The sequence below is a fragment of the Tasmannia lanceolata genome, unplaced genomic scaffold (genome assembly GCF_043159265.1).
Source record: "Tasmannia lanceolata isolate RefF3 unplaced genomic scaffold, GAP_Taslan_0.1 ptg000007l, whole genome shotgun sequence".
NCBI classification, from domain to species: Eukaryota; Viridiplantae; Streptophyta; class Magnoliopsida; order Canellales; family Winteraceae; genus Tasmannia; species Tasmannia lanceolata.
The window spans coordinates 3,978,964-4,003,917 of record NW_027518684.1 but is presented as its reverse complement, the minus strand read 5'-3'; the positions used below and the strand labels follow the sequence as shown (position 1 = coordinate 4,003,917).

General features: G+C 39.4%; 2 protein-coding genes across 3 annotated transcripts; both read left to right on the top strand.

Annotated features, from left to right (window-relative positions):
- Window positions 1-712: 712 nt before the first annotated feature.
- On the top strand, window positions 713-14,984 carry TPK1 (thiamine pyrophosphokinase1). 2 transcript variants are annotated; one of them, XM_077384593.1, is made up of 6 exons: window positions 713-999; window positions 1,136-1,232; window positions 2,960-3,032; window positions 12,017-12,118; window positions 13,500-13,749; window positions 14,550-14,984. In XM_077384593.1, exons 1-6 carry the CDS (start codon window positions 873-875, stop codon window positions 14,669-14,671), a joined length of 771 nt encoding a protein of 256 aa, XP_077240708.1. In that variant the 5' UTR covers window positions 713-872; the 3' UTR covers window positions 14,672-14,984. The 2 variants fall into 2 exon arrangements, with proteins under 2 accessions (XP_077240708.1, XP_077240709.1); XM_077384594.1 differs by having other exon boundaries at window positions 860-999; window positions 1,131-1,232.
- A 4,038-nt stretch (window positions 14,985-19,022) lies between these two features.
- On the top strand, window positions 19,023-24,742 carry LOC143880816 (putative U6 snRNA-associated Sm-like protein LSm4). The gene is made up of 8 exons (XM_077383795.1): window positions 19,023-19,117; window positions 19,240-19,274; window positions 19,454-19,495; window positions 19,810-19,908; window positions 20,328-20,405; window positions 22,548-22,590; window positions 23,975-24,118; window positions 24,507-24,742. Exons 2-8 carry the CDS (start codon window positions 19,272-19,274, stop codon window positions 24,527-24,529), a joined length of 432 nt encoding a protein of 143 aa, XP_077239910.1. The 5' UTR covers window positions 19,023-19,117; window positions 19,240-19,271; the 3' UTR covers window positions 24,530-24,742.
- The last annotated feature ends 212 nt before the right edge of the window (window positions 24,743-24,954 follow it).

The window sequence follows — 24,954 nt, the reverse complement described above, 5'->3', positions numbered from 1 at the left end:
TTGGTTCCTCGGTTCGAACCGGAACCATGTCCACCCCTACTAGTAGCATATAAAACCTCCTCCTTTGATGCCCATATACGGCCCGATATATCGGAATATTCCCAAATACAGTACATCAATCATAGGAGTGTCAGTATCAATATAAATCAATATATCAGCCAATATGTAACGACATCTAATAAAAACTTTGGTTTGAAGATGTGCGTTTATCAATAGATGTCCCGTTGTTATATGATGAATTCCCGTATTTTCTTTAGGAAAAAAAAAAAAAAAATTAGCGGCAGCAGTACAAGAGGGGCCCACTCGTTCAACGATCCAAAAAGACGGCTAAAATTTATAAAAGAGGAAATGACATATTCATCGGCTGTTACATGTGAGAGCAGCCACCTCATGAATGAAGACAAAATGTGCTGAAAAGTGAGCCTATGTGGCTGCTCTCATCCGTGAAATGCCTTCTGCAATGGTCACTAGCAAATCCCTTCAAAAGCTATAGGAATGAATAAGATCTCACATCGCACTACAAAACACATTCAGCCATCTCTCAAATCGCACTTCAAAACATATTCTCCGTGTACAACGTCAACGAACGGTTATGATGTGCCGTTGACGAAGCCATATCTCACATCGCACTCAAGCTTCAACAGCATATTTAGCAAAGCACTCAAAAAACAAAGAGTAATGATAAATTCGCACCCCCTGTAGGATTGAATTGACGAAAAAAAAAGGGTTAGAGGGATGCGAATTATCCTAAAGTTGGTGCGAATTTAACATCCCCAAAATACTGAATAAAATCTTTCTAAATTAACTCTCAAAGATCTCAGGAAAAGAAGCGCAGAGAGGAACGGAGAGAGAAGAGAGGGCGCAGGTTAGTCATGGAGTTGATGTCTCACGCTTCAACCTTTCTCCTTCCCCATCCAACCAACGGCCCCAGTCTAACGTACGCCCTGATCTTGCTTAACCAACGCCTCCCTCGCTTTACTCCTCTCTTGTGGGAGAATGGTATTTCCACCCTTTCTTATCCTTTTCTCCCTCTCGTCTACTATTTCTTTTTCTTCTGATTTTACTAGGGTTTTTGTTTTTCTGTTTGATTTGAAATAGATCTGAAGTGTTAGGGTTTGTGGTGTGTGTAGAGCAGCACAGCTACGTCTGTGCGCAGATGGAGGCGCTAACCGACTCTACGATGAAATGCCAGAGCTTTTGTCTCATGAAGATCCTTCGGATATCCGAAACAGGTTCTTCCTTTTTTTAATATATATTTTCATGAAATTTTCTTCTTCTTTTTTCCCATTGAGGTGAAAATTACGGATTGTTGATTGTTTTGGTATGTTTTTAATACTTTTTGTTTTTCCCCTTAAGTTGAAAATTACGGATTCTTGATTGTTATAGTATGTTTTAAATGTTGGAATAGTGTGATTTTGCATAATTCGTGATCTTTGGTTTATTTTTGAACATGGCTGTTTTTTCCTTTGAGTTGAAAATTACAGATTGTTGATTGTTTCGTTTTTTTTTTAATATTGGAATTGTATGATTTTTTGCGATTCATGATCTTTGCTCTTGGTCTGATAATTACGAAAGAGTTTCTGATTCGATTTTGGTTATAATTTGAACAGATGAATTGCGTTTGAGCCATGGTACAAGAATTAGGCTATTTGGGGGATTATCTTAAGAGTCCAATTTGTTGGGGAGAAGGATAGAAAAATCTAACGGGAATTTTGATAATATTAACTGCCACATATCTAATTATAATAAACTAAAATAATAAGGATATAAATCAGAACAAAGTTTAGAAATATTTGTGATTGGATCGAGGCAAACAGGAAATAACGCTCTCCTTAAAGACAATACACCCCCTTCGGCACTGTGTTGATTGGCGTTTATCTCTCAAGATACAACGATCATCCGGATTGTTTCCGTGCAGAGAAACAATCTCACTAACTCCTAATCGCTCGTATCGCGAAAAAATACTAAAAATACAATAACCACAGAGAATATGGAGGCCTATTTTAGAGAAGAAGCTTTTGGGAAGAGATCTGTAGAGAAAAATGAAGAAGTTTTTCCTTTTATTGTTGATGTGTGTAGAGAAAAATAGTACAAATAAAGTTGTTTTATGAGAACAAACTGAGTGGTTTTGAGACATTTGAAATGTCTCCCACTCCCCTAAAATCCCCCCCACTTTTCCCCAAAAATGTCTCTTAAACGTCTTCTGATCTTCTCTTTTCTTAAAATCTCTCACTCCCCAACGAAAAAAGTAGGAAAAGATTAGAGGAAAAAGATAGAATGATATAATTTTTTAAATAAAAATAAATCCCCCAAATGATTTAAACATTTATAATAAAAAAGACAAGCAATCTTACTGTGCATTGGGTGCAGGTGTCTTCCAGACGTGAACCTACACTTAGTGTTAGTACGTTTATGTCTGAATGAGTCATAGTAAACTAAGTCTTGAACTGGGTCCTTAAGTTCAGACTATATCTTACTATACACATTATACACATAATATAAGCATTTTGTTTTCAAAGAGTTTTCCAATATTATATTTTAGGAAAGAATTGGATGCTAAGTTTGCGATAGAGAGAACACAATACCATTAAAAAAAGGAATTCATATTTATCTGAAATCGAATTCAGAATGCCACAGGGGGAATCCTCCTACGCCAAAAAATGTTGAAATGTTGACACCTTGGTTATAAGGGTGCCTCTTTTAATGTCATTCAACGGATGAATGCGAGTTTGAGGTTTTTGATCATCTTCTCCCTTAAGTGGTTATGTTGCATTTATTATTCAGTTTGAGAGATAAAATATTCTTCATGCCTTTTAATTTGGTAATGGATTGCTTGTGTTGGCCTTTGCTTCGGTTTGTCTTGCTTTGGTGCTTCATGCTTTATGTATGTGAAACTAATTTAATTGAAGTTCCTTGATTTCAATAATTATTTTGTAAAATCTTTCTATGCTTGTTCCAGGTACAGACCAGATGCCATAAAAGGTGACATGGATTCAGTTAGACCAGAAGTACGGGAATTTTATTCAAATTTGGTACGTTCACTATGTACTCTGCACTGAACCATTTAATATGACATATTGGATGAATTTATGCAAGGAATAGTATTTTGGCTTGGATAGATCTTCATGCTACTAGGGGTTTGAGTCAAACACTTGATAAATTTTGTTCTTATTATTTCTCTGAAATTTGAATAAGCATGGAAGTTTGAATAAGGGTGGCATTCCTCACTTTACTACATACATCTCCGATTGGTTTGCCATTAAAGATGTAGACGGCGAGAGGGGTCTGCACATTGTGTAGTTCGAAAGTTAGGGATTTTTGCAAGTTGGCAGAATGGAGGAGTACACAAAGAATATGCGCTCTAGTGGGTTGGAGTCGAACAGGCCTCCTTTTCAATCAGCTCTTCGATATCGCCACTATATTGATTGGAAGTCCTCAGATGTCCGGTGGCAAATTAAAAAAAGCAGACGAGAGGAGAGGCTTCACAGAGTGCTGGAAAAAAGAAAAGCAAATAACATGGGTGACTGGCGATGCACTAAGTGTAAATTTGTAAACTTCAGAAGAAGGCCCGAATGTCTCAAATGTAAGAAGGTGTGGTCGGGTTTTGATTTCAACTTCCCAGTTGGTTTCCAACGACCAGTTCCGCCTAGCTCCACCAGAAAAGTTGCGACGCAGACCTTCCGGACTACGGAGCCAAAGCGCTTGGAGGGGACCCCCTATAGGAGACTGTCAAAGTTAGTAGGGAGGCCGCCGGCTGTGGAGGTGGATGGAGTCGGAATGGAGCAGATTGAAAAGGTGGCCAAGTGCCCGGAGGAAATTTGGGCTGAATCTATCGAGCTGGGGTCTAGATTTGATTTACAAAGGACTTTTTGGGGTAAAACTAAACCTGATGCACTACCGGATTTATCGGTGTTAAGAAAATGGTTAGGGGAAGTATCGAGAACTTCAGCTGATTTTGAGATTTTTCCGATAGCCCCTGGGGAGTTTGCTATAACCTCCTCTCCGGACGCCTCCTTCGTCGATTGCAGACTTAGATGGACTGACGCTAAGGATAGCCCTTTTGAAGAGGTTCGAGATTGGAAGGATAAGTTCTCCGGGAACTTCTCGTCTGACTGGTGGTCGGTTGTTGGGGTCCCTACTCATGCATGGATGGTGGAAAACTTTAGAAAAATTGGTTGTCGCATTGGAAGGGTCTTAGCCACAGATGAATCCTGTGTTGAAGGTGCTGGATATGAGTCAGCGAACATTCTTCTTATGACTTCTTCATTATCTCCTGAGTTTGTGAAACTCCCGATTTGTATTGATGAGGTCGTGTATTGGGTGACGGCGTCCCGATGTTCTAAATGTCCCGATGTTCTCACCGCCCGTCAATCAGCAAATTTCAAGCAGTCCTGGGCTGACTCTCTATGGAATTCCGACAATGTTCGACCGGAGAAGACGACGGTGCAAGATAGCAGGAATTCGGCAGAGGGACTATTGGACGCGTCTTCTTATTCTCACCTACCCCCTTACGTGTCACATGCAGATAGTGTTGGCGTGTTCAGCTCTGAGAAGGTGGCGGGTGTAAGGCACGTCGCGTCTGGTATGACGTGCCAGGGAGACGTGGCGAAGGGGAGCAGTTTGCCCAGTCGGTGGAACGTCTTTTTGTCTGGACCAAATTCCCAAGTTCATATCTCCCCTTTAATTCAAATAAAGCCCTCCTACCCGTTGGATCGGGGTCTTAAGCCGCGGTGGGCCCCTCCTATTCATAAAGCAGTGGGCCTAGGTGCTAAAGAGAATATTGGGCTTTCTCTTTTTAACTCTGGCGTTCGGATTGTGGGCCAGATTGATGGGCTTTCTCCTTTTAACTCTGGCGTTCGGATTGTGGGCCAGATTGATGGGTGTTCTGCTCATGATCAAAGCCCATTTCCTCCTCTTATTCAGTTCTCGAATGTTGTTGAGTCTCTTCAGCTTTTGAAGTCCCATAAGTTTTTTCCTGATACTGATAGGGTGGACGGCAAATCTAGTCTGGTGGTAAACTTAGATGAGGTGTTTTCTGAAATGAATTATGAAGAGCATCATTTGGGAGGGCATAAAGAGGGTACCATGAACCGTCAGGAGGGCTGTTTGGCAATCGATGAGGCGGTTTTCTCTCACACTACCCCCGGAAATACTGTGTCAATCCTTCCACACCCTGGTGCGGCTAAAAGGGCCTGGGTCACTGGTTCAGGAGTAGGTTCTAGCACAAAGGGGGTGGAGTCCTGTGCGTGTGGTATAGTTGATATCCGATCTAATCAGCAGATGCAGGGTCCCCCTCAAGCTACTAAGGGGCAGTCTCCGTTGGCGGCTGATCCTAGTCAGGATTGTATGGATCCTTGTGACGACCTTGTGGAAGATAGCCTAGCGCTAGTATTAAGGGTGGAGGAAGATATTCGTCCTATATCCTGGGTCGATCCTAAATCAGAGATTCTAGAGATTTTTGTGAATCACATCATATCTACCAGCAGAGTATTGGGATTGACATATTCCGGACCGGAAGATCAACTTCGTGCTATGTTTAAAGTGGCGGAGCTTCGAGAATTGGATCATCGATCTCTCTCGGATCCGTCAAGTATTGAAGGAGTACGGAAGATGTTACGGGAATTATCCAAGCTAAAATCCGATGTCTCCTACGTTAAAGCTCCAGATATGTCGAAAGCGACTCGTAATCCGCGGATCAGGAGTAGAAATTGCTCCAGGGGAAGTGCTCAGCGAACGCCCAGTTGTAAATGAAGATTCTCTCTTGGAATGTAAACGGGTTGGGGTCTTTGGAAAAAAAAGCACAGGTCAAGGAAATAGTTAAAAAGAACAAACCAGATTTAGTTTGTATTCAAGAAACAAAAATGGGGGGAGTCAGCAGTGCTCTGATCATGAGTTTAGGTGGAAATTCCGATTGGGAGTGGATTTTTTTGGCATCCGAAGGTGCTGCCGGAGGTATTTTGGTCATGTGGGATCAATCAAAATGGGAGATCCAGGATTCTTGGGTAGGCCAGTTTTCCGTCTCAATAGTTCTGCGACAGCTGGGTAATAAAGAAGTGGTTACCTTCTCGGGAGTTTATGGTCCAACAGCGGGGTCGGCCAAGAGACAGTTGTGGGAGGAACTCACCCTGGTTAGGAGTAAATGGGGGCACCCGTGGTGTCTAGGGGGAGATTTCAATGAAATTAGAAGAGTCGAAGAAAGGCTGGGGTGTCGCAGATCATCCCAAAATATGTCTGAGTTCTCGGATTTTATTGCTGATAATGAACTGATTGATATCCCTCTTATGGGGGCTAAATTTACTTGGTCCAGGAGCTCCAGAAAGAGTCGCCTAGATCGATTTTTTTTTTGCTCTGGATGGCTTTCATTGTTCCCGGAGGTATGTCAGAAAGCGATTGTGCATTCTGTTTCAGACCATTGCCCTCTGTTGTTGGATCCAAGATTAGAGTCCTGGGGTCCGGCTCCCTTCAGATTTGAGCTAGCCTGGTTAGAAATCCCTAACATGGTAGAGAGATTGGGGGGGTGGTGGGAATCATACAACGTGGAAGGCGCCACAGATTGGATTATAGGAGCGAAACTCCGTCATGTTAAAAAACAACTTAAAGAGTGGAATTCTCTCCGTCTAGAGGCTCTTCAGGAGCGCAATATTTGGCTCTCAGCACGCATCCGAGAAATATCTATGGCTGATGAGGAAAGTCATGCTACAGAAGATGACTTGACGGAACTGGGTAAACTAAAAGAGGAACATAAAGGCTGCATACTTCAGGCAGAGATCTCATGGAGGCAGAGGTCCCGCGTTCATTGGTTAAAGGAAGGTGATAAAAATACGGCCTATTTTCATAATATGGCCAGTGCCAGGCGTCGAAACAATAGAATCGAGGTATTAGAAGTGGATGGGTCCCTATCTTATAGCAAAGAGAAGATTACATTGGAAATCCTAGATTTCTACAAGCAATTATATTCTGCAGATGATATAGTGCGGCCGAGGCTCGACGAGGCGGTTTTCAATTCTCTCGATGATGTTAGTTCTATGGGGATGGAAAGCCCGTTCTCAGAGGAGGAGGTGGAGAAGGGGGTTTTCTCGATATGCCGTGATAAAGCTCCGGGGCCAGATGGATTCTGTCTCGCCTTCTTTCAGTCCTGCTGGGAGTATGTGAAGGGCGACATAATGGCTTTTTTTCGAGCTTTCCACGCAGGCATGGTGCTGGATCGCGGCACAGGTGCAACGTTTATTGCTCTAATCCCAAAAACCAAAGGAGCAGTGAGAGTGTCGGAGTTTCGTCCTATTAGCTTGGTTGGATGTCTGTATAAGCTCTTGTCGAAAGTTCTGTCGGAGCGGTTAAAGAGGGTTCTTCCATCTCTCATTTCAGAGAATCAATGTGCTTTTGTAGCCCAGAGACAAATATTAGATTGTGCACTAGTGGCCAACGAAATGGTGGATTGGATGGCACGATCGGGTGAGCAAGGAGTAATTTGTAAGTTGGATATGGAAAAAGCATATGACAGGGTCGATTGGCAGTGTTTAGACTATCTTCTTCAAAGAATGGGCTTCGGTGAGAAGTGGAGAGGGTGGATCCGAAGTTGTTTATCTTCAGCATATTTTTCCGTCCTCATTAATGGCTCTGCTAAAGGATTCTTCAAATCGTCCCGAGGCTTGCGTCAAGGGGATCCTTTATCTCCCTTTCTCTTCGTTATTGTTGCGGAAGCCCTTAGCGTGTTATTAAAGAAAGGGCAAGTGGAGGGGCTGATTTCCGGGGTTAAATGTGGTGTCAATGGGGTCGAAGTTTCGCATTTGCAGTTTGCGGATGATACTCTCCTTTTTAGCTCTCCCTTGCCCTTAAAGATTCTTAATCTTAAGGCAATTCTTAGGTGCTTTGAATTAGTGACTGGGCTCCGATCGAATTTCTCTAAATCCAGACTTTATGCGGTGCATCTAAGCGAGGAAGGGGCCTCTCGACTCGCCAGAATTATGGGTTGCTCGTTGGATAGTCTGCCGGCATCTTATCTGGGCTTGCCTTTAGGTATAGGGAGACCTCCTAAAGAGGCATGGGATCCTATTGTGGAACGTATCGAACGTCGTCTTGATACTTGGAAAAGGAAATTGGTATCTAAAGGAGGGAGATTAACATTGATCAAGGCCGTTTTGGCCAACATTCCCCTCTATCAGTTATCCTTATGTAAATGCCCTGTGTCTGTGATCAAGCGTATAGAACAAATTCAGCGCAGATTTTTGTGGGGGGGATCTGATAAGAAGCGGGTTCTGGCCTTAGTGAGCTGGGAAGAGGTGTGTAAGTCAACCAAAGGCGGAGGCCTCGGAATTAGAAGGATAAAACAGGTAAATCAAGCACTGATGGGAAAATGGTTGTGGCGGTTTGGCGAAGAAAAAAACAGATTGTGGGTCAACGTCATCTCAGGGAAATATGGGGCTGATTCAGGGGAGTGGGTTTCTCTCAACAGATTCAACAAACCTGGAGTGACATTATGGCGTGATATCAGATGCATTATCCCTCAATTTGATCTCGGAATTAGATTTCGAGTGTATTCCGGTGACAGAATTTCTTTTTGGCTCTCAAAATGGTGCTCGAGCTCCCCATTAAAAGATTTATTCCCGGACCTTTTCTTAGTCGCGGCGGATAAGTTAGCTTTAGTGAAAGTGTGCTATGAGCGCTCTGTGAGTAAAGTTACCTGGATCCCCCTCTTTCGTCGGAACTTCTTTGATCGCGAGATGCCATCGGTGATAAGCTTATTTCAGTTGCTGGAGCAGAATTATATTAGTTCATCAGGGGATGACAGAAGATTGTGGAGATTTACCTCGTCAGGAGGGTTCTCGGTCAACTCTTTCTATCACAGTTTGGTGCCGTCTGAGGTTAATGCTCTGGAAGCAAAGGTGTGGCACATCAAGGCTCCACCACGAGTATGTCTATTTGCCTGGTCTGCGTTAAAAAATCGGATCCAAACGGTGGATTTTCTGCGGAAGCGACATATGTTAATAATTGACCATTGCGCTCTGTGTATTGCGTCTGGGGAATCGGTAGACCACATTTTCATTCACTGTCGAGTAGCTCGGGAAGTATGGGGGAAAATTTTGGACAGATTTGGACTACATTGGGTCTTTCCATCCTCTCTGCAAGACTTATTTGAAGGCTGGTATTGTTCACCTTGGGGTAAAAAAGGCAAGCGCCTGTGGTGGCTCTCTCTGTTGGCTTTTCTATGGGTCATCTGGGTCGAACGGAACTCTCGCCTGTTTGAGGGAAAGGCTAAATCTGCCCACTTCTTATTTATTAAGGTCATTGCCCTCTCTATATCTTGGGCGCGAGCCCTCCCTTTATTTCGATTCATTTCGGCGTTTGATCTGTGGGAAGGATGGAGAGTTGTTTGCAACAGTCACGAAAATGTGACGGTCCCGCAACAGATATGGTGCTCTCCTCCTGCAGGTAACCTCAAATTAAACTTTGATGGTTCAAGTTTAGGCAACCCTGGGTTGGCAGGAATCGGAGGAGTCTTGAGAGATTGTCATGGTGCGGTACTCAAGGCTTTTTCGGGTCCAATCGGCATAGCAGACTCGAATGAAGCGGAGGTAAAAGCAGTGCATCGAGGCATCCTGATCCTGAGTGAGGCCAGGGGCCACTCAGTAAGGTGTATTGTGGAGGGCGACTCTTTGAACGTCATAAGATGGCTGAGGGGCCCAAGGGGCCCTCCGTGGCGATTCCTTCACTTATTTGACGAGATGAAAGACGTATTACAAGGCATGCAGGTCTCTTTTCAGCATGTGAGGAGAAGTGCCAATGCTGTAGCTGATAAGTTGGCAAAGGAGGGCGTATCGAAGCAGGATTTAGATCTTTTCGACTTTCTTCCTCCTTAATCCTATTTGTATTTCCCGGGTCAGGTTCTGTCCCTAGGGAGTTTTATTTTCCTCGTGTATGTTTTTGGGGGACCCCCTCAGTCTTCTATTAATATATCTTCGCCAATATTCAAAAAAAAAAAATAGTATTTTGGCTTTATTTTCTTCATTATGGTGTTGATCGAATTCCTTTTTGTCAAGGAATTCATAATTATTTGTTACTCTGCCTACAATCGCTTTCTTTTCTACTTTGTTGTTTGTAAACTATCTTAATTGTATTATCTACTGTTTAAGACCTCCATGAGTTAATTCTTCGCTCACTTGAGTCGACTTGGTTTTACCTTGGCTGAGTTCTCATTCGATTCTATGTTTTTTACTATCAAATCAATCAAAAACTCCTTTATTTGTCCAAGTGAATGAAAATCGATCGCATCAATCATCGACTCTCTCGAGTTGACCTTTTTTTTCTCCTTTTGCCATGTTGTTTTCTTAGTTCTGTTTTGCAAACACTGATATAACTACATTCTTGTATTCTCTTAGATATGCTATGGTTGGAGAGTAAAAGTAGGTTTAAACCTTGCAATTTGGTCAACCAAACTGACGGAGGGGAGACCACTTTGTTTTTCTCAACGTATTCAATCATTACGAAATCTGCGTAGATTTTCAAGTTTGAAGTTGGTGCTAGTTGGTTGTGATAGCCACAACTTCCACTGACACATGTTGGTTTCGTGGGGATCGAATTTCAAGGTTTGATTCCTTGTTATGCAACCACATAACAAAAAATAACTCCATATTTCCAAGAATTATTAGTGCCCATTTTTTTTCGAATGGCAAGAAGTATTAATGTCCACTATATTTATAAGATGAGAAAGTTGGAAAGTAAAAGAAACAACGTGTTCGTCAACTTTCAAAATATGTGAAATATTTATGTTTAGAATGAACCTTATTGTTCTAGACACGTGTGACAATACATGTCACTAGACACTAGGTGTTTATTCTGTTTTTTTTTTTTGGTATGCTGGGATTAGGCTGGATCCCGACCATATATATATATATATATATATATATATATATATTAGGTGTTTGTTCTTGTTAAACCATTATGGATAGCTATCTTGCTTATGTGATACTTCCTAGGTGTTCATTTGTACTTGTTTTCATCTTAAATTTCATCGTTTCAATAAACTTCCACATTTTTTACAAGATTTCTATGAACTTCCATAAACTTCCATGAAGTACTTCCAATTCCATGGAGACCGAAGTCTGGAATTAAATTCGAGTTTGATTCATTGTGTATACGTGAAATAGTGTTGAAAATGGATGAATTTATCTAAGTAGGATTATTTTGGTCATTTGACCACAATTTGTATAAAAGACAGTGCACTCATTAATTTCGAAACTAATGAAAATAGAGAAACATTCCAAACTTCTTCTTTCTCTTCTCTATATTTTACTTAAACATTTGTGTTCATCTTAAAGCAAATTTTAGATGGTATTAGAGTTGTGAGATCTCATAGATTAAGATCCACGGGCCTCTTCTCAATCATGATGCTCTTCTAAATTTTTTGAAGTTCTAGAATTCTGGTTGGAAAGTTTCAGATGTTTTCTATTTCCGAACTCGTTCTGAAACGGAATTTTCTGGAAATTCCAACCGGAATGGAACAGAATTGGTATTCATACATCAAGTATGGATACGATACTCACTTTGAAGCATTCAAGTTATACTGTGATTAGTTTCATAACAATCCCATGATAATGGTTTGAGAGTTCAGATGGAAGTGGCTATGCACACCTTTCTATTCTACTCTTGCATGAAGCTTCTCTACTATGTAATACTTCGAACCGATGTTACATTTTGGGCATGCATAACAACCCCATGAGAATGTTTTAAGAGTTCAGATGGGAGTGGCTCTGCACACCTTTCTATTCTCCCAGTCCTCCGTAGTTCCTTTGCAACTTTTTGCATGAAGCTTCTCTACAATGTAATACTTCAAGCCTATGTTACATTATGGGCATGCATCTAGTTGACTTAAATACAAGGGTAAGTAGGTGGACATGAGATGCTTTTCTGTATATTTGTTGCTGGTCATGGACTCATGGTCAGCCAGTAGTGTATTATTCAATTATTTTATTGGAAACCATAAATATTTAGATGTTTGTTTGTTGCCTGGGATCGACAGGGAACCAAAATAGTGGATGAGTCATATGATCAGGACACTACAGATCTGCACAAGTGCGTGGCTTATATACATGATAGCACACCAAATCTGGAGAAGTCTAATGTAAGTGTCATTTTAATCTCTCAGAAAGTCTAGTCCTTGTCACATATATTTTGGCTTCTTTAATTGGCTTTACTTGTTGCATTGCAACTTTCTACTCTAATTCACTATTATGGCATATGTAGTTATACCGCGGGAACCAGGAAGTGTTTAGCTAATATTTCTAATTTTTTGTTTCTTGTTACCATTCATTTCTTCGAAGTGTTTCATGACTCTGTTTGTGGAATGAGCATTAATCTCAACTAACATAGCACTCGATAATGTGTACTTCTAATATCATGAACATGTACCAGCATGGATTACTGGAATGAAAAAAAATGGAATACTGAATGCATGGGGCATCAATAGATGTTGTGCATCTTCCATATCATTAATGAAAAACACTAAGAAGACGGTGATTGTTGGAAGCCTTGAATATTGGAATAGGCATCGTATAGACGTCTTGAATTTCTCAATTAAAAAATGCATTCTTGACGTTCAGTTGGTACACCGGTCATGAGAAATGTGCAGTCATTGATAAAAGGTTTCCTGGTAATGTATTCCCTACACGTGTTTATCCCTTAGCAACAAGTCTTGCCTTGTACCTTTCACTGTTAGAGTCGGTGGAAGTTGGAGGCCCATAAAGGCGAGAGATAGAGGGGGGGGTGGGGGGGGGGGGCGCATTCACGGTTCGTTTGAGAAGAGATACAGATGGGAGAGAAAGAGGAGGCATGATTGTTGGAGAAGAGAAATTGGGGGATAAGCCTATTCATTGATTTTGTTCTCCCGCAGAAACGTCAAATTTTTTTGTTTTGTTATTTGTGTTTCTGGAGTCGGAAAAAACCAACAAAAATATTTCTAACGGCGCCGATATTATATACCAAACATGTTTTTCCTGATTCTAAAATCAAATAAAAATGAAAAACGTTTTTCCCGAGCACATCCAAACGTAGCCTAGAGGGTCAGTCCTAGAGAGAATTATTATTGTAAATGTTGACAACACATAGTTTTTACTTTTTACACTGTTGCAAGACTTCTCTCCTTTAGTTTGTGGTCATCTTTGGTATTTTGCTCCATGACATTTGATATTTTGATCTTTAGATAATCTTTGGTATTTTGCTTTGCACTAAACTGATTTATTCTCATTTCTCACTCACGGCATTTCTCTAGAGTGATTTGCTATCTTTGTTCAATTAGCCATGTCAACTATTCTTACGAGTGAGCACTTCACAACAAAACTGCAACAGTTTTCAGATGATATCATGAAGTTTTATTTCACTGTGATCTTGTGCCATTTCCATTTACAGAACATATATTATTGTCTATTTTCTTACCATGTTCTTCCCTTTTTATGCAACTATGATTTTGCTTTTGTGGCTGTACTGGTACTCACTTGAAACCACAGTTATGCATTCTCATTGCGGGAGCACTTGGAGGACGGTTTGATCATGAAGTTGGAAATATTAATGTTCTCTGTCGGTTTTCGAACATACAAATGGTTCTATTATCAGATGATTGCTTGATCCAACTTCTACCGAAAACCCACCGTCACGAGATCCATATCCAGTCATCTGTTGAAGGCCCTCACTGTGGTCTCGTTCCCATGGGCACACCATCTGCAAGTACCACTACCACTGGCCTGCAATGGGATCTCAGTAAGTATATTATGTTCACCCAACTTACGTTAAATTTTTATCTCCTATGCTCTTGTATCTGCAAAACTCATGTGATCGCATGGAGATTGTCTGTGTCATTCTAGTCATTAAGGTTCTGCCTACATTTTGTTGAGAGGAATGGTTCAGTAATTTAACTGTAAGTTCGCTGCTAGCAATTTCTAGAAAGCATCCAATCTTGAGAGGACGGTTGTCATATATGGGAACCATCACCTGAATCCAATGAGGGGTGGGGCTCACCAACCTAGCAGGTGGAAATCCTCAGATGTGGCAAGCTGCTTGGCAAGTTTAGGCGTGTTCCTTTGAGATTGTGACACCCGATTGAGAGCCCCAAACTGATTATTGGACTCAATATTACGTTTAATTTGGAGTCCAATAATTTGTTTGAGGCTCACAATCGGTTGGGACAATCCCAAACAAACAGGGCCTTATTTTTCTTGCTCGAAGTGATTGCACCAGATCATTTCTCTTTTGTTAATAGCACCTTATTGGAAGTGATTACATCATTTACCCTTAATAGCCATGTTGGCTTATTCTGAACTCATAAATTTCTGATTTTTCAAAGTTGGGTATTTGATCCGTATTTACAATTCCCTTTAATAGCCATACTACTATATCATGAATTCGTAAGTTTCTGTTTTTGCAAAGTTGGGTATTTGATCTATATTTACATATTCCATTTCCTTAAGTTCAGTTTATGTTTACCTTTTGAGCTCTTTCTCTTGATTCTGAATGTGGCCGATATGGTGTTTATGCATGAACTTAAAATTCATGAATTCCAGCTGACATGGAGATGAGATTTGGTGGTCTGATAAGTACTTCAAACATTGTCCGGGAGGAGAAAATCACTGTGCAGTCAGATTCGGATCTTCTCTGGACGATAAATATAAAAAGTCTGAAATGACAGGTATATTTTTCTTTTTTCCTTATGGAAAATGCGACTTTTCGTTTAAACTAAATCTGTGGTATTTTATCTCCAAAGTATATATTATACTAATCTGTGGCATTTTATCTCCAAAGTATATATTATACAGTGCTTAATGATATAATAATTCTTTCCTATCAATATTGATGGAAACTGGAAAGATTGGTGATACAGACATGTAATAAGTTTAGTACTTATATTTTGCTATCACTAAATGCCCCCAGGATTATACATACATTAAAATTCTCATATTTTTAGTTGGAATTAATGAAGCCGTCTCTCTTTTCTTTTCTTTTTCATTTTTTTTTTGTTTTAACAAGTAAATTGAGTTTGAGGTAGGTCACACTCAATTCAGTGGGTTGTCATACCAACTGTCCAATAAAAACAATGTCATACCAACTGTCCAATAAAAAAATCAAAGGGTGCCTGCTAGCAATCAATTGTAGTGTGATTGAGAGCGAATGAGCAAGGATTGGCCAAAGGTTGGATATTCTTAGTTATCTGATTGCTAGAGGATAGCGTGTTATAGTCTCGATAGTTTTGACCTGAATGCGTGCTATAATTTCTGACCTTTCCTCCCTGGTTCAACAGTTATCAGCAGTTCCTTGTTCCCACTAACAAAACATCCCCTTTTAATTCGCTCTTCCGGACCTGGTTTGTTTGGGGTCGGTCTTTCATCTTCTAGCTTAGTTAGCTTTGGTACTCTCTTCTGTTTACTTGGGAAAACCATTCAAATCATCCTCATTTAAATTCCCAAATTCATGGGAATCGAAGCTTGAGACTCATGAGCTGAAAACTGTACATCAAAGCTGCAAAATAAGGAAGTTAACAGTCGAAATTGGGCATCAAACCACTTTCTTTGTATGCTGATTTCTGATTCACCAGTTTGGTCAAAGTGTTGTGAACCAGTTTGCAGTATATTGGTTTGTAATGTGGTGTCACATTGAGCGAATCAACTAACTTGTTTGGTAACCATTCTCCTGATTCTGTTTCTGGAGCGTGGAAGCTTGTTCTTGAATAGCGCTGAATTGAGGAAGCTAAAAATTTTTGCTTCTAAAAAATGTGTGCTCTCACGGGGTTTGCAGCTACTAGCTTTTCCTTCTCTGGTTTTTGAGTTGGTGCATTTGCAAATTGATTGCAATTCAGGGTTTCAAACTGGGGTTTTTATACTATAGATATGCTCGACCCTTCTAGATCATTTTACCAACTCTCTGTATTTATTTGGTAAAAAAATCTTAGATATACAAACAACTCATAAAAAAAGGAAATGTGAGAATTTTTTTTTGAAAAATTATGATAGCTTATTTAAAGGGAAATGTTATCAGCACTACTGTATTTTGTTGAGGGCACTCCTCACTTTATTAAAAGTACGGTATGGCCAGCACCATAGGATGATCCAAACCGTCCATTAGATGGTCCACAGCCTAAATAGATTCTGCCTCAAAAAATGTTTCCATAGGTTGATCCTAACCCTCCAATCTGAATGTTAGAGGGTTAATCCTATCCCTCTATAGATCGGAGGGTTAGGATCAAGCTATGGAAATAATTTTTGGGGCAAAACCTATTTAGGTTGTGACCCATCTAATGGACGGTTTGGATCATCCTATGGTGCTGGCCGTACTGTACTTTTAATAAAGTGAGGAGTGCCTTCATCAAAATACAGTAGTGCTGATAACATTTCCCTATTTAAAACTATTTAAAAAAATAATATGATATTTGATGTCTAGTATCTTTCAAAAGGTTATTAATAAATAATATATTCATAATTTATATGATTATTCATAGATTATCAGTTTGGAGCTCCACATCTCAACTCTTCTAATTTGGACCAATTCCTACCCTTTTCACATATCCGGATACAGATATTCTGGTCTTCTATGTGAGAAAAATCTACCATGGGTAATTTGGTCACAAATTGATGGCATGACTAATTTGCAAAATTCAATTACCAGCAAGCGTCAGAGGCCTGACTACGTTTAGGGTGCCCCCATCATATTTAGTGCCCTAAACCTGACTACGTTTGGGTTTTGAGATCCGATTGTGAGTGCAAAATCGATTATTGCACTCTAAATTAATTTGGACTCGCTATACGTTCTCAACATCTCAAACAAACAGGGACTTAAATGTAATGACTCCATTTATAAATCGTCAAACTAGAAAAGTTCATTTGCAACCCAGGCAAAGGGGGCGAGGGGGGATTTCTTTTTCAAAAAAACCAAGTTTAAGGCCATGTTTGTTTTGGATTTTGAGAAGTGATAGATTCAAAAACCTCGATAATAAGTTTTGGACCCACAATCGGCTCTCTAAAATCCAGAACAAATAGGGCTTAAGCAAGCTCTCAGAAGCTCTCATCAGGCCTTTATTTCAATTGCCCAAGGCATAGAATATTAGTTTACCAAGTGGTGAGGGAAACGTAGGTAGAGTGGGAGAGGGAGAGAATTGAGAGGGCACAAGGAGATGTTATGAAGTGGTTGAAAAATTGAAAAAAATAAACTCTATTTTGAATAAAGTTCTTCTTTTCACTGTTTTTCAGCCACTTCTCCCTCTCTCCTCACTCATGTCCTCTCAAGTCTCTCACTCTAGCGCTCCCTTGCTGCTATCAAACCTCGGAATAAACTAATATTCCATGGAAAAAAAATCATGGTTGCCAAACATGGCCTAAAAGACTGTTCGTTAATGGTGGAATATGGAAGGAGAGATATGTAAGCATTCATGAAGTCAGAGCCCTTTGAAGGCGAAGCAATTATTGGAAGCAGACATACTCCAACAGTGGTGCTGCATGGATTCGAAAGAAAAAAATTCCAGGAGAAATGTTTTTCTTGCAATCGAAGCAGGGCCTAAGGGTTTATTTGTTTTGATGTAAAATGCCCGTAAAATAAAAAAATTTACACTTGACGAGAAGTTTTTGCGGTTTTTGTCGTATCAAGCGTAAAATAAAATTAGCGTACTGGAAAAATTTTGTTGGTAAAACTTAAATTTAGCAAAATGTTTCTTGTGATGATTTTTTTTTAAAATATGGTGGATCTTTTTAAAAAAAACTTTCAAACCCTCTCTTATTTAAAATGATTAGAGCAACCCTGTCTCCTAGAAGATTGTCAAAATACTCTCTCTAACCCTGAGGAGAGAGAAAGACACATAGGGAGTCGATTTAAGATATCTGGGGGTTGATTTATCACTCCCCTATGGAAAATGACCAACATATTCTCTCTAAGAGAAAATTAGTAGGGAAGTGATATTTTCACCCCCTTTTCGTCCTTGGCCCACACCCCTTCTAGTGTAAAAAGACTAGTCCTAAATACACTAGAAGGGATGTGGCCAAGGACGAAAAGGGGGTGAAATTATCATTTCCCAAATTAGTAAGATACCCGTCTCATGAAAAAATACCAATTACCGCTCTCTCGTAAAAATGATCAAATTTGAATACAATGGTAATTTTCTTAGATATCGATATTGTTGTCATTTTCCACCAGATGAGATTATTTTGGTTATTTTCTAGCGGTATTTTGTTAGTTTTCCATCATATTGAGGTAATTTTTTGTAATTTTCAATGAGATATGAAAATTTATTGTTTTCCTTAAAATAGAGGGCTTTTTTGTCCAAGTCAAATCAAGATTTTTGTTATTTCCACCCCATGCAAAATAGAGCCCGATTTGTGAAGAGCCACAATTTTGGGAGGTCCCGCAGACTACTGACTTTTCCCGATTCAATATAAAGCAAGAAAAATCAATCATAACAAGTCACACTCATAATCCATAATCCGGAAATACCAAAACAACACAATGCCAGAATTTTTTTTTGTTCTTCGGACTTTTGCGGAAATAAAAAACCACATTTGGTTGCTGGGCCCAAAATAATCCCAAGAACCAAAATAATCTCGCACGAAACCTTACTCTGGAAAAAAAAAATACTCCCAGGAACCAAAATAATCCCGGGAACCAAAAATAAGCTTGCAGAAGAATTTTTTTTCTTCCCAACAGTTCAAACAACCAAACATCCGGTCAACCAAACATGGGATTTTTATTTTACCGGGATACTTCCTGGGAGTTATTTTTCCCTCCAATCTCCCAGGGAGTTTTTTGTTCCACAGAAATCTCAAGAACCAAAAAAATTCTGGCAACCAAACGGAGTTAATTGACTTCATGGTTCTTATGGACCTAACTCATTGTATTGAGGTAAGTTTTTATAATTTTTAATGAGACATGGAGATTTATTATTTTCCTTGAAATAGGGGGGCTTTTTGGTCCAAGTCAAATCAAGATTTTTGATATTTCCACCCCATACAAAATAGAGCCCCTATTTGAATTTTATGAAGTCCCGCGGACTACTGACTTTCCCCGATTCAATATAAAGCAAGAAAACGACTTTTCCTACGCTCCGACTTTTTACTCATAAACTTCAAAAACTTCTTTCGCAAGATCGAAAGCGGTGATATTATTTTCTCCATTTCTTTTTTTTTTTCCGAATTTTATAGCTTTAAGTTTCTTCTTCTCTTAACCCTAGGTTTTGTACGAGTAATGAAGTAATTTCTTGATTTTTGAATTTTGCAGGATCTCGTCACCAAATTCTCGGTATTACGAAAATGGTATGTTACCGCTCGTTGATCTAGTTTTTGACTTTTCGATCTGTTTATTAGGGTTTTGGTTTTTATTTAGGGTTTTGGTTTTTTTTCAGTAGGTTTTGGTTTATTGAATGTGATTTCGAAGCCTTTTTAACCTGTTTTTATATGATATATGATGGTTTTCTTTTTGTTATATCTTTCAGCTTCCTCTTTCCCTATTAAAAACAGCACAAGGACATCCTATGGTAAGTAAGAGCTTATCCCTGTTGGGATTTTTTTTCCTTTTACCTTGTTATTTTATTGTTTGGGCATTAGTTTCTGTTCTGTGAAACAACCAATTACTACAAAAGCTTCAGCTCTTAGAGTTGGTGTTGTTTAATCATTTATACTTCAACAGTTTCTCGAATTTTGGCGTAATTTCTCTGATGGAGATCTATGTAGAACTAGACTGTTTTGCCTTTTCTTTCAATTTTGTTTCAAATTTACACGCGGGTTTTCACTTTTTTAGATTTTTTTGATGATTCGAAGTTCATTCCTAAATTTTGATGGATGCTTACAGTTGGTGGAGCTGAAGAATGGGGAGACTTACAATGGACACCTGGTGAATTGTGATACTTGGATGAACATTCATCTTCGTGAAGTCATTTGTACTTCGAAAGTAATTTCTTTGCTTGTCTTATGAAACTTTAGGGGCCGTTTGGATACTCGGATTTTAGAATCTTGGATTTCCTGATGGGAGATGAGAGAAGAAAGAGACCGGCCGTCGTTTTCTGATTTCTCGCCCTTCTTTCTGACAGCAAGAGAGCCGGAGATCGTCCCATATTTCAAGGTTTTAGAAATCCCAGGATGTGGGAGATATGGGACGATCTTCGGCTCTCTTGCTGACGGAAAGAAGGGCGAGAAGTAAAAAACGATGGCTGGTCCGCTTCTTCTCTTGTCACTTAGCTACAATTTTGAAGAAATCCCGGATTCTAAAATCCGCGTATCCAAACGGCCCCTTAATGTTTCTTCTCTTTTTTACTAGATATGTCTATTTCTATTTCGTGGTTGGAGCTGAGGGTGGAAATTTCGCTGTAGGATGGAGATAGATTTTGGCGAATGCCCGAATGTTACATCCGTGGGAATACGATTAAATATCTCCGAGTTCCTGATGAGGTATGCTTAAGAATCTCCAAATCAACTAAGAGAACTTTTTGCCTCGTTTTCTTTTTCTTGTGTTTCTACCTTCATTGTTCTTGTTAAGGATATTGCATCAATATCTTTGTTTGTGTTGATCACTTGATCTTATTCTAGGTTCTTGTACTCCTAGTGCTGGATATTGATATAAATTTTGGAGTTAAGTTTGTAATGTTCTAGGATTTGACTTTTGTCATTTTCCCACAAACATCATGCACATGTAATGTTGTCAGTTCCTTTCTTTTGGAGGATTTTTTCGTTTGCATGTCATACTATTAAATGTGGGAGTGGACCGTATCCTATCCACACAACTCATATCTTATGTTTTGGGTCTGACATAGTTTCATGAACAAGGATTATGTGTGGCATTGATCAAGGCCTGAAGATCTACAATGCTACCTAATTTTGAATACAACTTATCCACTTTATATTCCTACACACATTATATGTTATATCATTATATACAAGGCATGTGTGCTTGAAGTTTGATATAGATTACTGTATTTTTTACGTGTGTTTGAAAATGTCTTACAAGTGCATATGAAGGTATAGAGGAACGCTTCAGTAGGGCACAACATCATTGTAATACAATGAGGCACACCCACTACAGCATAGTGGGTCCCACCTTTGAATGATCTGAACCATCGGCTTGATAGTATTTATTTGGATCTCTTATAGCCCAAAAATTTGCTAATTATGCAATCTTGATTTCCAATAGTAGGTAACATTTCAAAAAAAAATAAATCCAATAATATGTAATATTTTGTTGATGAATATGAATTGTTGCACAGATGTTTTTTCTACTGACCGTGTTTAACAAGAAAAAGTGCATATTATTGGATGTTAGAATTGGGCAATTGGCATGATTTTACAGCCATAGGAGATCCAAAGCGAGATCTATCAAATGGATATTCAGACCTAACAAAGGTGGTCCTATATTCTGTAGTGGATGCCCTTCGTTGTATTACAATGAGGTCGCGCCCCACCCAAACATTCCTCTGTAGTTATATTCATGATTTTTTTATTGGTAGGTAAGCTGGGATCAAACCTCCAACCCCAAGGTTGAAGGCCAAAGCCTTAACCATTGAGCTAGAGGCTCAACCCCAGTTATATTCATGTTTGTGGACTCAAACAAGTTATCGAGTGTGTGAGATAGTGGTGCCTCCTTGCGTTGTCGGTTCACCACTTTTTGTGTTATCTAGCCGTTTTAATTAATTCTTTTCCTACTTTTAGCTCAAACCGACCATACATCTAAACCTGAATGTGCCGACTCGTATGTGTGTGTGTGTGTGTGTGTGAGAGAGAGAGAGAGAGAGAGAGAGAGAGAGAGAGAGAGAGAGAGAGAGAGAGAGAGAGAGAGAGAGAGAGAGAGAGAGAGAGAGAGAGAGAGAGAGAGAGAGAGAGAGAGAGAGATGTTGACAGTCTAGAATCAAGTATCATTTTTAAAATTTGGGTATCAAACAATGGGTTAAGCAATGAAGTAGTGATGGCATGGTTGAAGATTTTAAGTGTATAAACCGCGTGTAAGATATTTTGATCAGAGGTTTAATCTTCAATGTAAGAAGATATATAGGGATGTGGAAACAAGAACAAAAGATAAAAAAGTAAGAAATAATGGATATTGCAGTTGACATACACATTTATGTTATAATGTTTTGCCAGGCATGAATCACACTTCATTGTTTATACGATATTTTTCTTATTTGACATCAGTTGTGTTGTGTTGGATAACTTCCTTGAACTGCTACTGATGAGAAAAGGTCATTTTTTCATCTGCGATGCGATGCCCAAGGAAACAGATAGCATTAGTCCTATGCTGTTTTTATGTGAAGAAATATATCGTTTGTTCAGTGATCTTTTGCTTTAAGATCTTTATTATTATCTTAACAGAATCAATTTCACCAAGCTTGTTATCTGTTACATGGGTTCAAGCATCCTTGAATCATGTAGAAATGCGTGGTGGTTTCCCTAGTCCCACAAATCTTCTTTTACCATTTACAAGCATTATATGAGTTCCTGCTGTTTTGCTAATATTGTTTCTCCACATTAATTGAACATGCTCTTGGTTTTCTGGCTAGAGTCTATTTGAATGACTCTGGTGATATTGTGTCTGGTTTCCAGGTGATCGACAAAGTTCAGGAAGAAACCAACAAAAGTCGTTCAGGTAGACTTCTCTAATATTTTGTTCATGTTCAAGAGACTCATGAATGTTGGTTATTTTATCTAAACAATGAGGTCTCAATCAATTTTGAACTGCCATTAGTTCTGATGAAATCAAGTTCTAGTAACTGCTATATGTGCTAGAAAGAGAATTTATTAGTTATTAGAGTTATCAATTATTATTTCTCTATTTTTTTTATAAAAATGTCTTCATTATAACCCCCCCCCCCCCTTCTTGCACCATGATTTTTTTTTTTTGCAGACTGTTATATGTATGCATGTAATATGTGTGCCTGTGCATGCTAAATTGAAGGACACATTTACAAGAAACCCACAAGGACGCCCCATTGGATCCACATCACTCATTAACTAGAGTGATAAATGCATGGATCTAATGGGGTTTTTTTGCAAGTGAGCTCGAGCTCAAAATCCTTTTCCTATATATATATATATATATTATATTTTTTATGTATAATGGGGCGATGGTATTTTCACTCCCCCTGCAGTACACATTCGCCCCCCTTTTAACGTGACTTCACGTCAAAAAGCGTTAAAGTTGTCCACTGTTCACGTATTAAGGGGGGAGAATGTGTACTGCAGGGGGGAGGGTGAAAATATCATCGCCCTATATAATATTATAATAGAGGCAGTCTTCTCTCTCTTTGTACTTTCCTAGTTAGTTGCTAAAAGGTTGGTACACTTCCAAACAAACTATCAACAGCTGGTCAGGGAAGTGTTTAAGTGATTAGTTGATTATCAAAGGGTGCGGATATCACTTCCCTATAATAAAATCCTCAAAAATAAGATATTATAGAATATAGACCATTAGTTATACAAATAACCTTGAAGTTTATTGAATACTTATTTGTGGTTATTAGGTTATAAATTATTACTTATTAGAGTACCTACTGTATTCAAAAACAGAAACATGTGTCTATTACTTCTTTTTTTTTGAAGGGGTGTGTCTATTACTTATTAGCCACGGAAACTTCAAATAAGTATTCAATAAAGCAGGGTAAGGCTGCGTACTTCTAGCCCTCCCTAGACCCAGCAATGGCGGGAGCCTCGTGCACTGGGCCGCCCTTTTTAGAGTACCTACTGTGTCCAAAAACAGCAAAACATGTAAACCTTTTTCTAATTTAACATGCTAAAATTCAGTTGGGGATACTCAAACCTGTGATGCTGGGACAAGGAACTCCTTTTTTACTCAGCACCGTAGCTTTGTATTTCAACAGATTATGTACCGACCATTATGCTTTTTCATGGCATGGCCTGGATTCAATTCTTCTTGGGCCCAGTGTCATCAATTTTCATGATAACTTACTGAGAAGATAGGGCAACTGAAACTCAAATCCTGATTCCATATCTTTGGTCATTTGAATTGTCAGATAGGAAGCCTCCTGGTGTAGGCCGTGGAAGAGGAAGAGGGGGCAGAGAGGAGGGCGGCGGTGGCGGCAGCAGGCCAGTTAAAGGCAATGGGCGTGGCCAAGATGATGGTGGTAGAGGCACAGGCGGGGTCCGTGGCAGGAGAGGTATGCATTTCTACTTTCTCCTTTCATTACAAAAAAGGAAATGATATCAGCACAACCATGTTTTAATGCACAGACCCAGCTTGTCTTTTCTTTTTTAATTGGCTTATGGGAGCTTTTTTGGGAACTGTAATAACCTTTTGACAGCTCTTTAAATAGTAAAAGACAAGATGCATTAGTGAAAATATCAAAACATGGTTGTGCTAATTTCACCCTTGACAAAAAATGTGAGGCTTTTAGAGGGAGTTTGCTCAGTTGCAACTGAGCAAGTAGTAACTTGAGGCAGCTTCTTTTAGGAAAATGTGTTGTTTAGGACTCTATCAGAATGTATTGCTACCTCCTGAAGACAACTAATATTTGTGCTTTTTACTTTCCTTTGAAACTTTGACAGGTGGAGGACGCGGGCGTGGCTGATAATGGTTTTAGGACCAGGGTGCCATTTTTTCAGGCAAGGATCTAAATATGTAAATCATGGTGGATGTAAAATTTTCTACACGTTTGGTTTGGCTTTGTGATTTCACTTTGCAGGAAAGTTGGAAGTGGATGGGAATTGGGAAGGAAGCTTTTTGTTTATGGGGGACCAGATGTAGATGTGGTTAAAGAAAGGAAAATGCTAGTTTTGGTGTTTCATGTTGTTACCTTTTAAATAATGAATTTTAGGGGAAAATGCTAGCGTCCATTGCAGAAGGCAATTTCACGGATCGGTTGTTGCATGTGAGAGCAGCCACACAGGGCTCACTTTTCAGCAGATTTTGTCTTCATTCACGAGGTGGCTGCTCTGACATGCAAGAACCCATCTGCGAAATTGTAATATTTTGTCATTTATCTCTCTTAAATCT

Excerpts from the sequence above, each read along its gene's own strand:
- TPK1 (XM_077384593.1), top strand. The coding sequence starts at position 873 with ATGGAGTTGATGTCTCACGCTTCAACCTTTCTCCTTCCCCATCCAACC. Across the intron at positions 3,033-12,016 it reads GGGAATTTTATTCAAATTTG|GGAACCAAAATAGTGGATGA; the intron begins GTACGTTCACTA and ends TGGGATCGACAG. Across the intron at positions 13,750-14,549 it reads TGGCCTGCAATGGGATCTCA|CTGACATGGAGATGAGATTT; the intron begins GTAAGTATATTA and ends CATGAATTCCAG.
- LOC143880816 (XM_077383795.1), top strand. Across the intron at positions 19,496-19,809 it reads CAGCACAAGGACATCCTATG|TTGGTGGAGCTGAAGAATGG; the intron begins GTAAGTAAGAGC and ends GGATGCTTACAG. Across the intron at positions 20,406-22,547 it reads ATCTCCGAGTTCCTGATGAG|GTGATCGACAAAGTTCAGGA; the intron begins GTATGCTTAAGA and ends TCTGGTTTCCAG.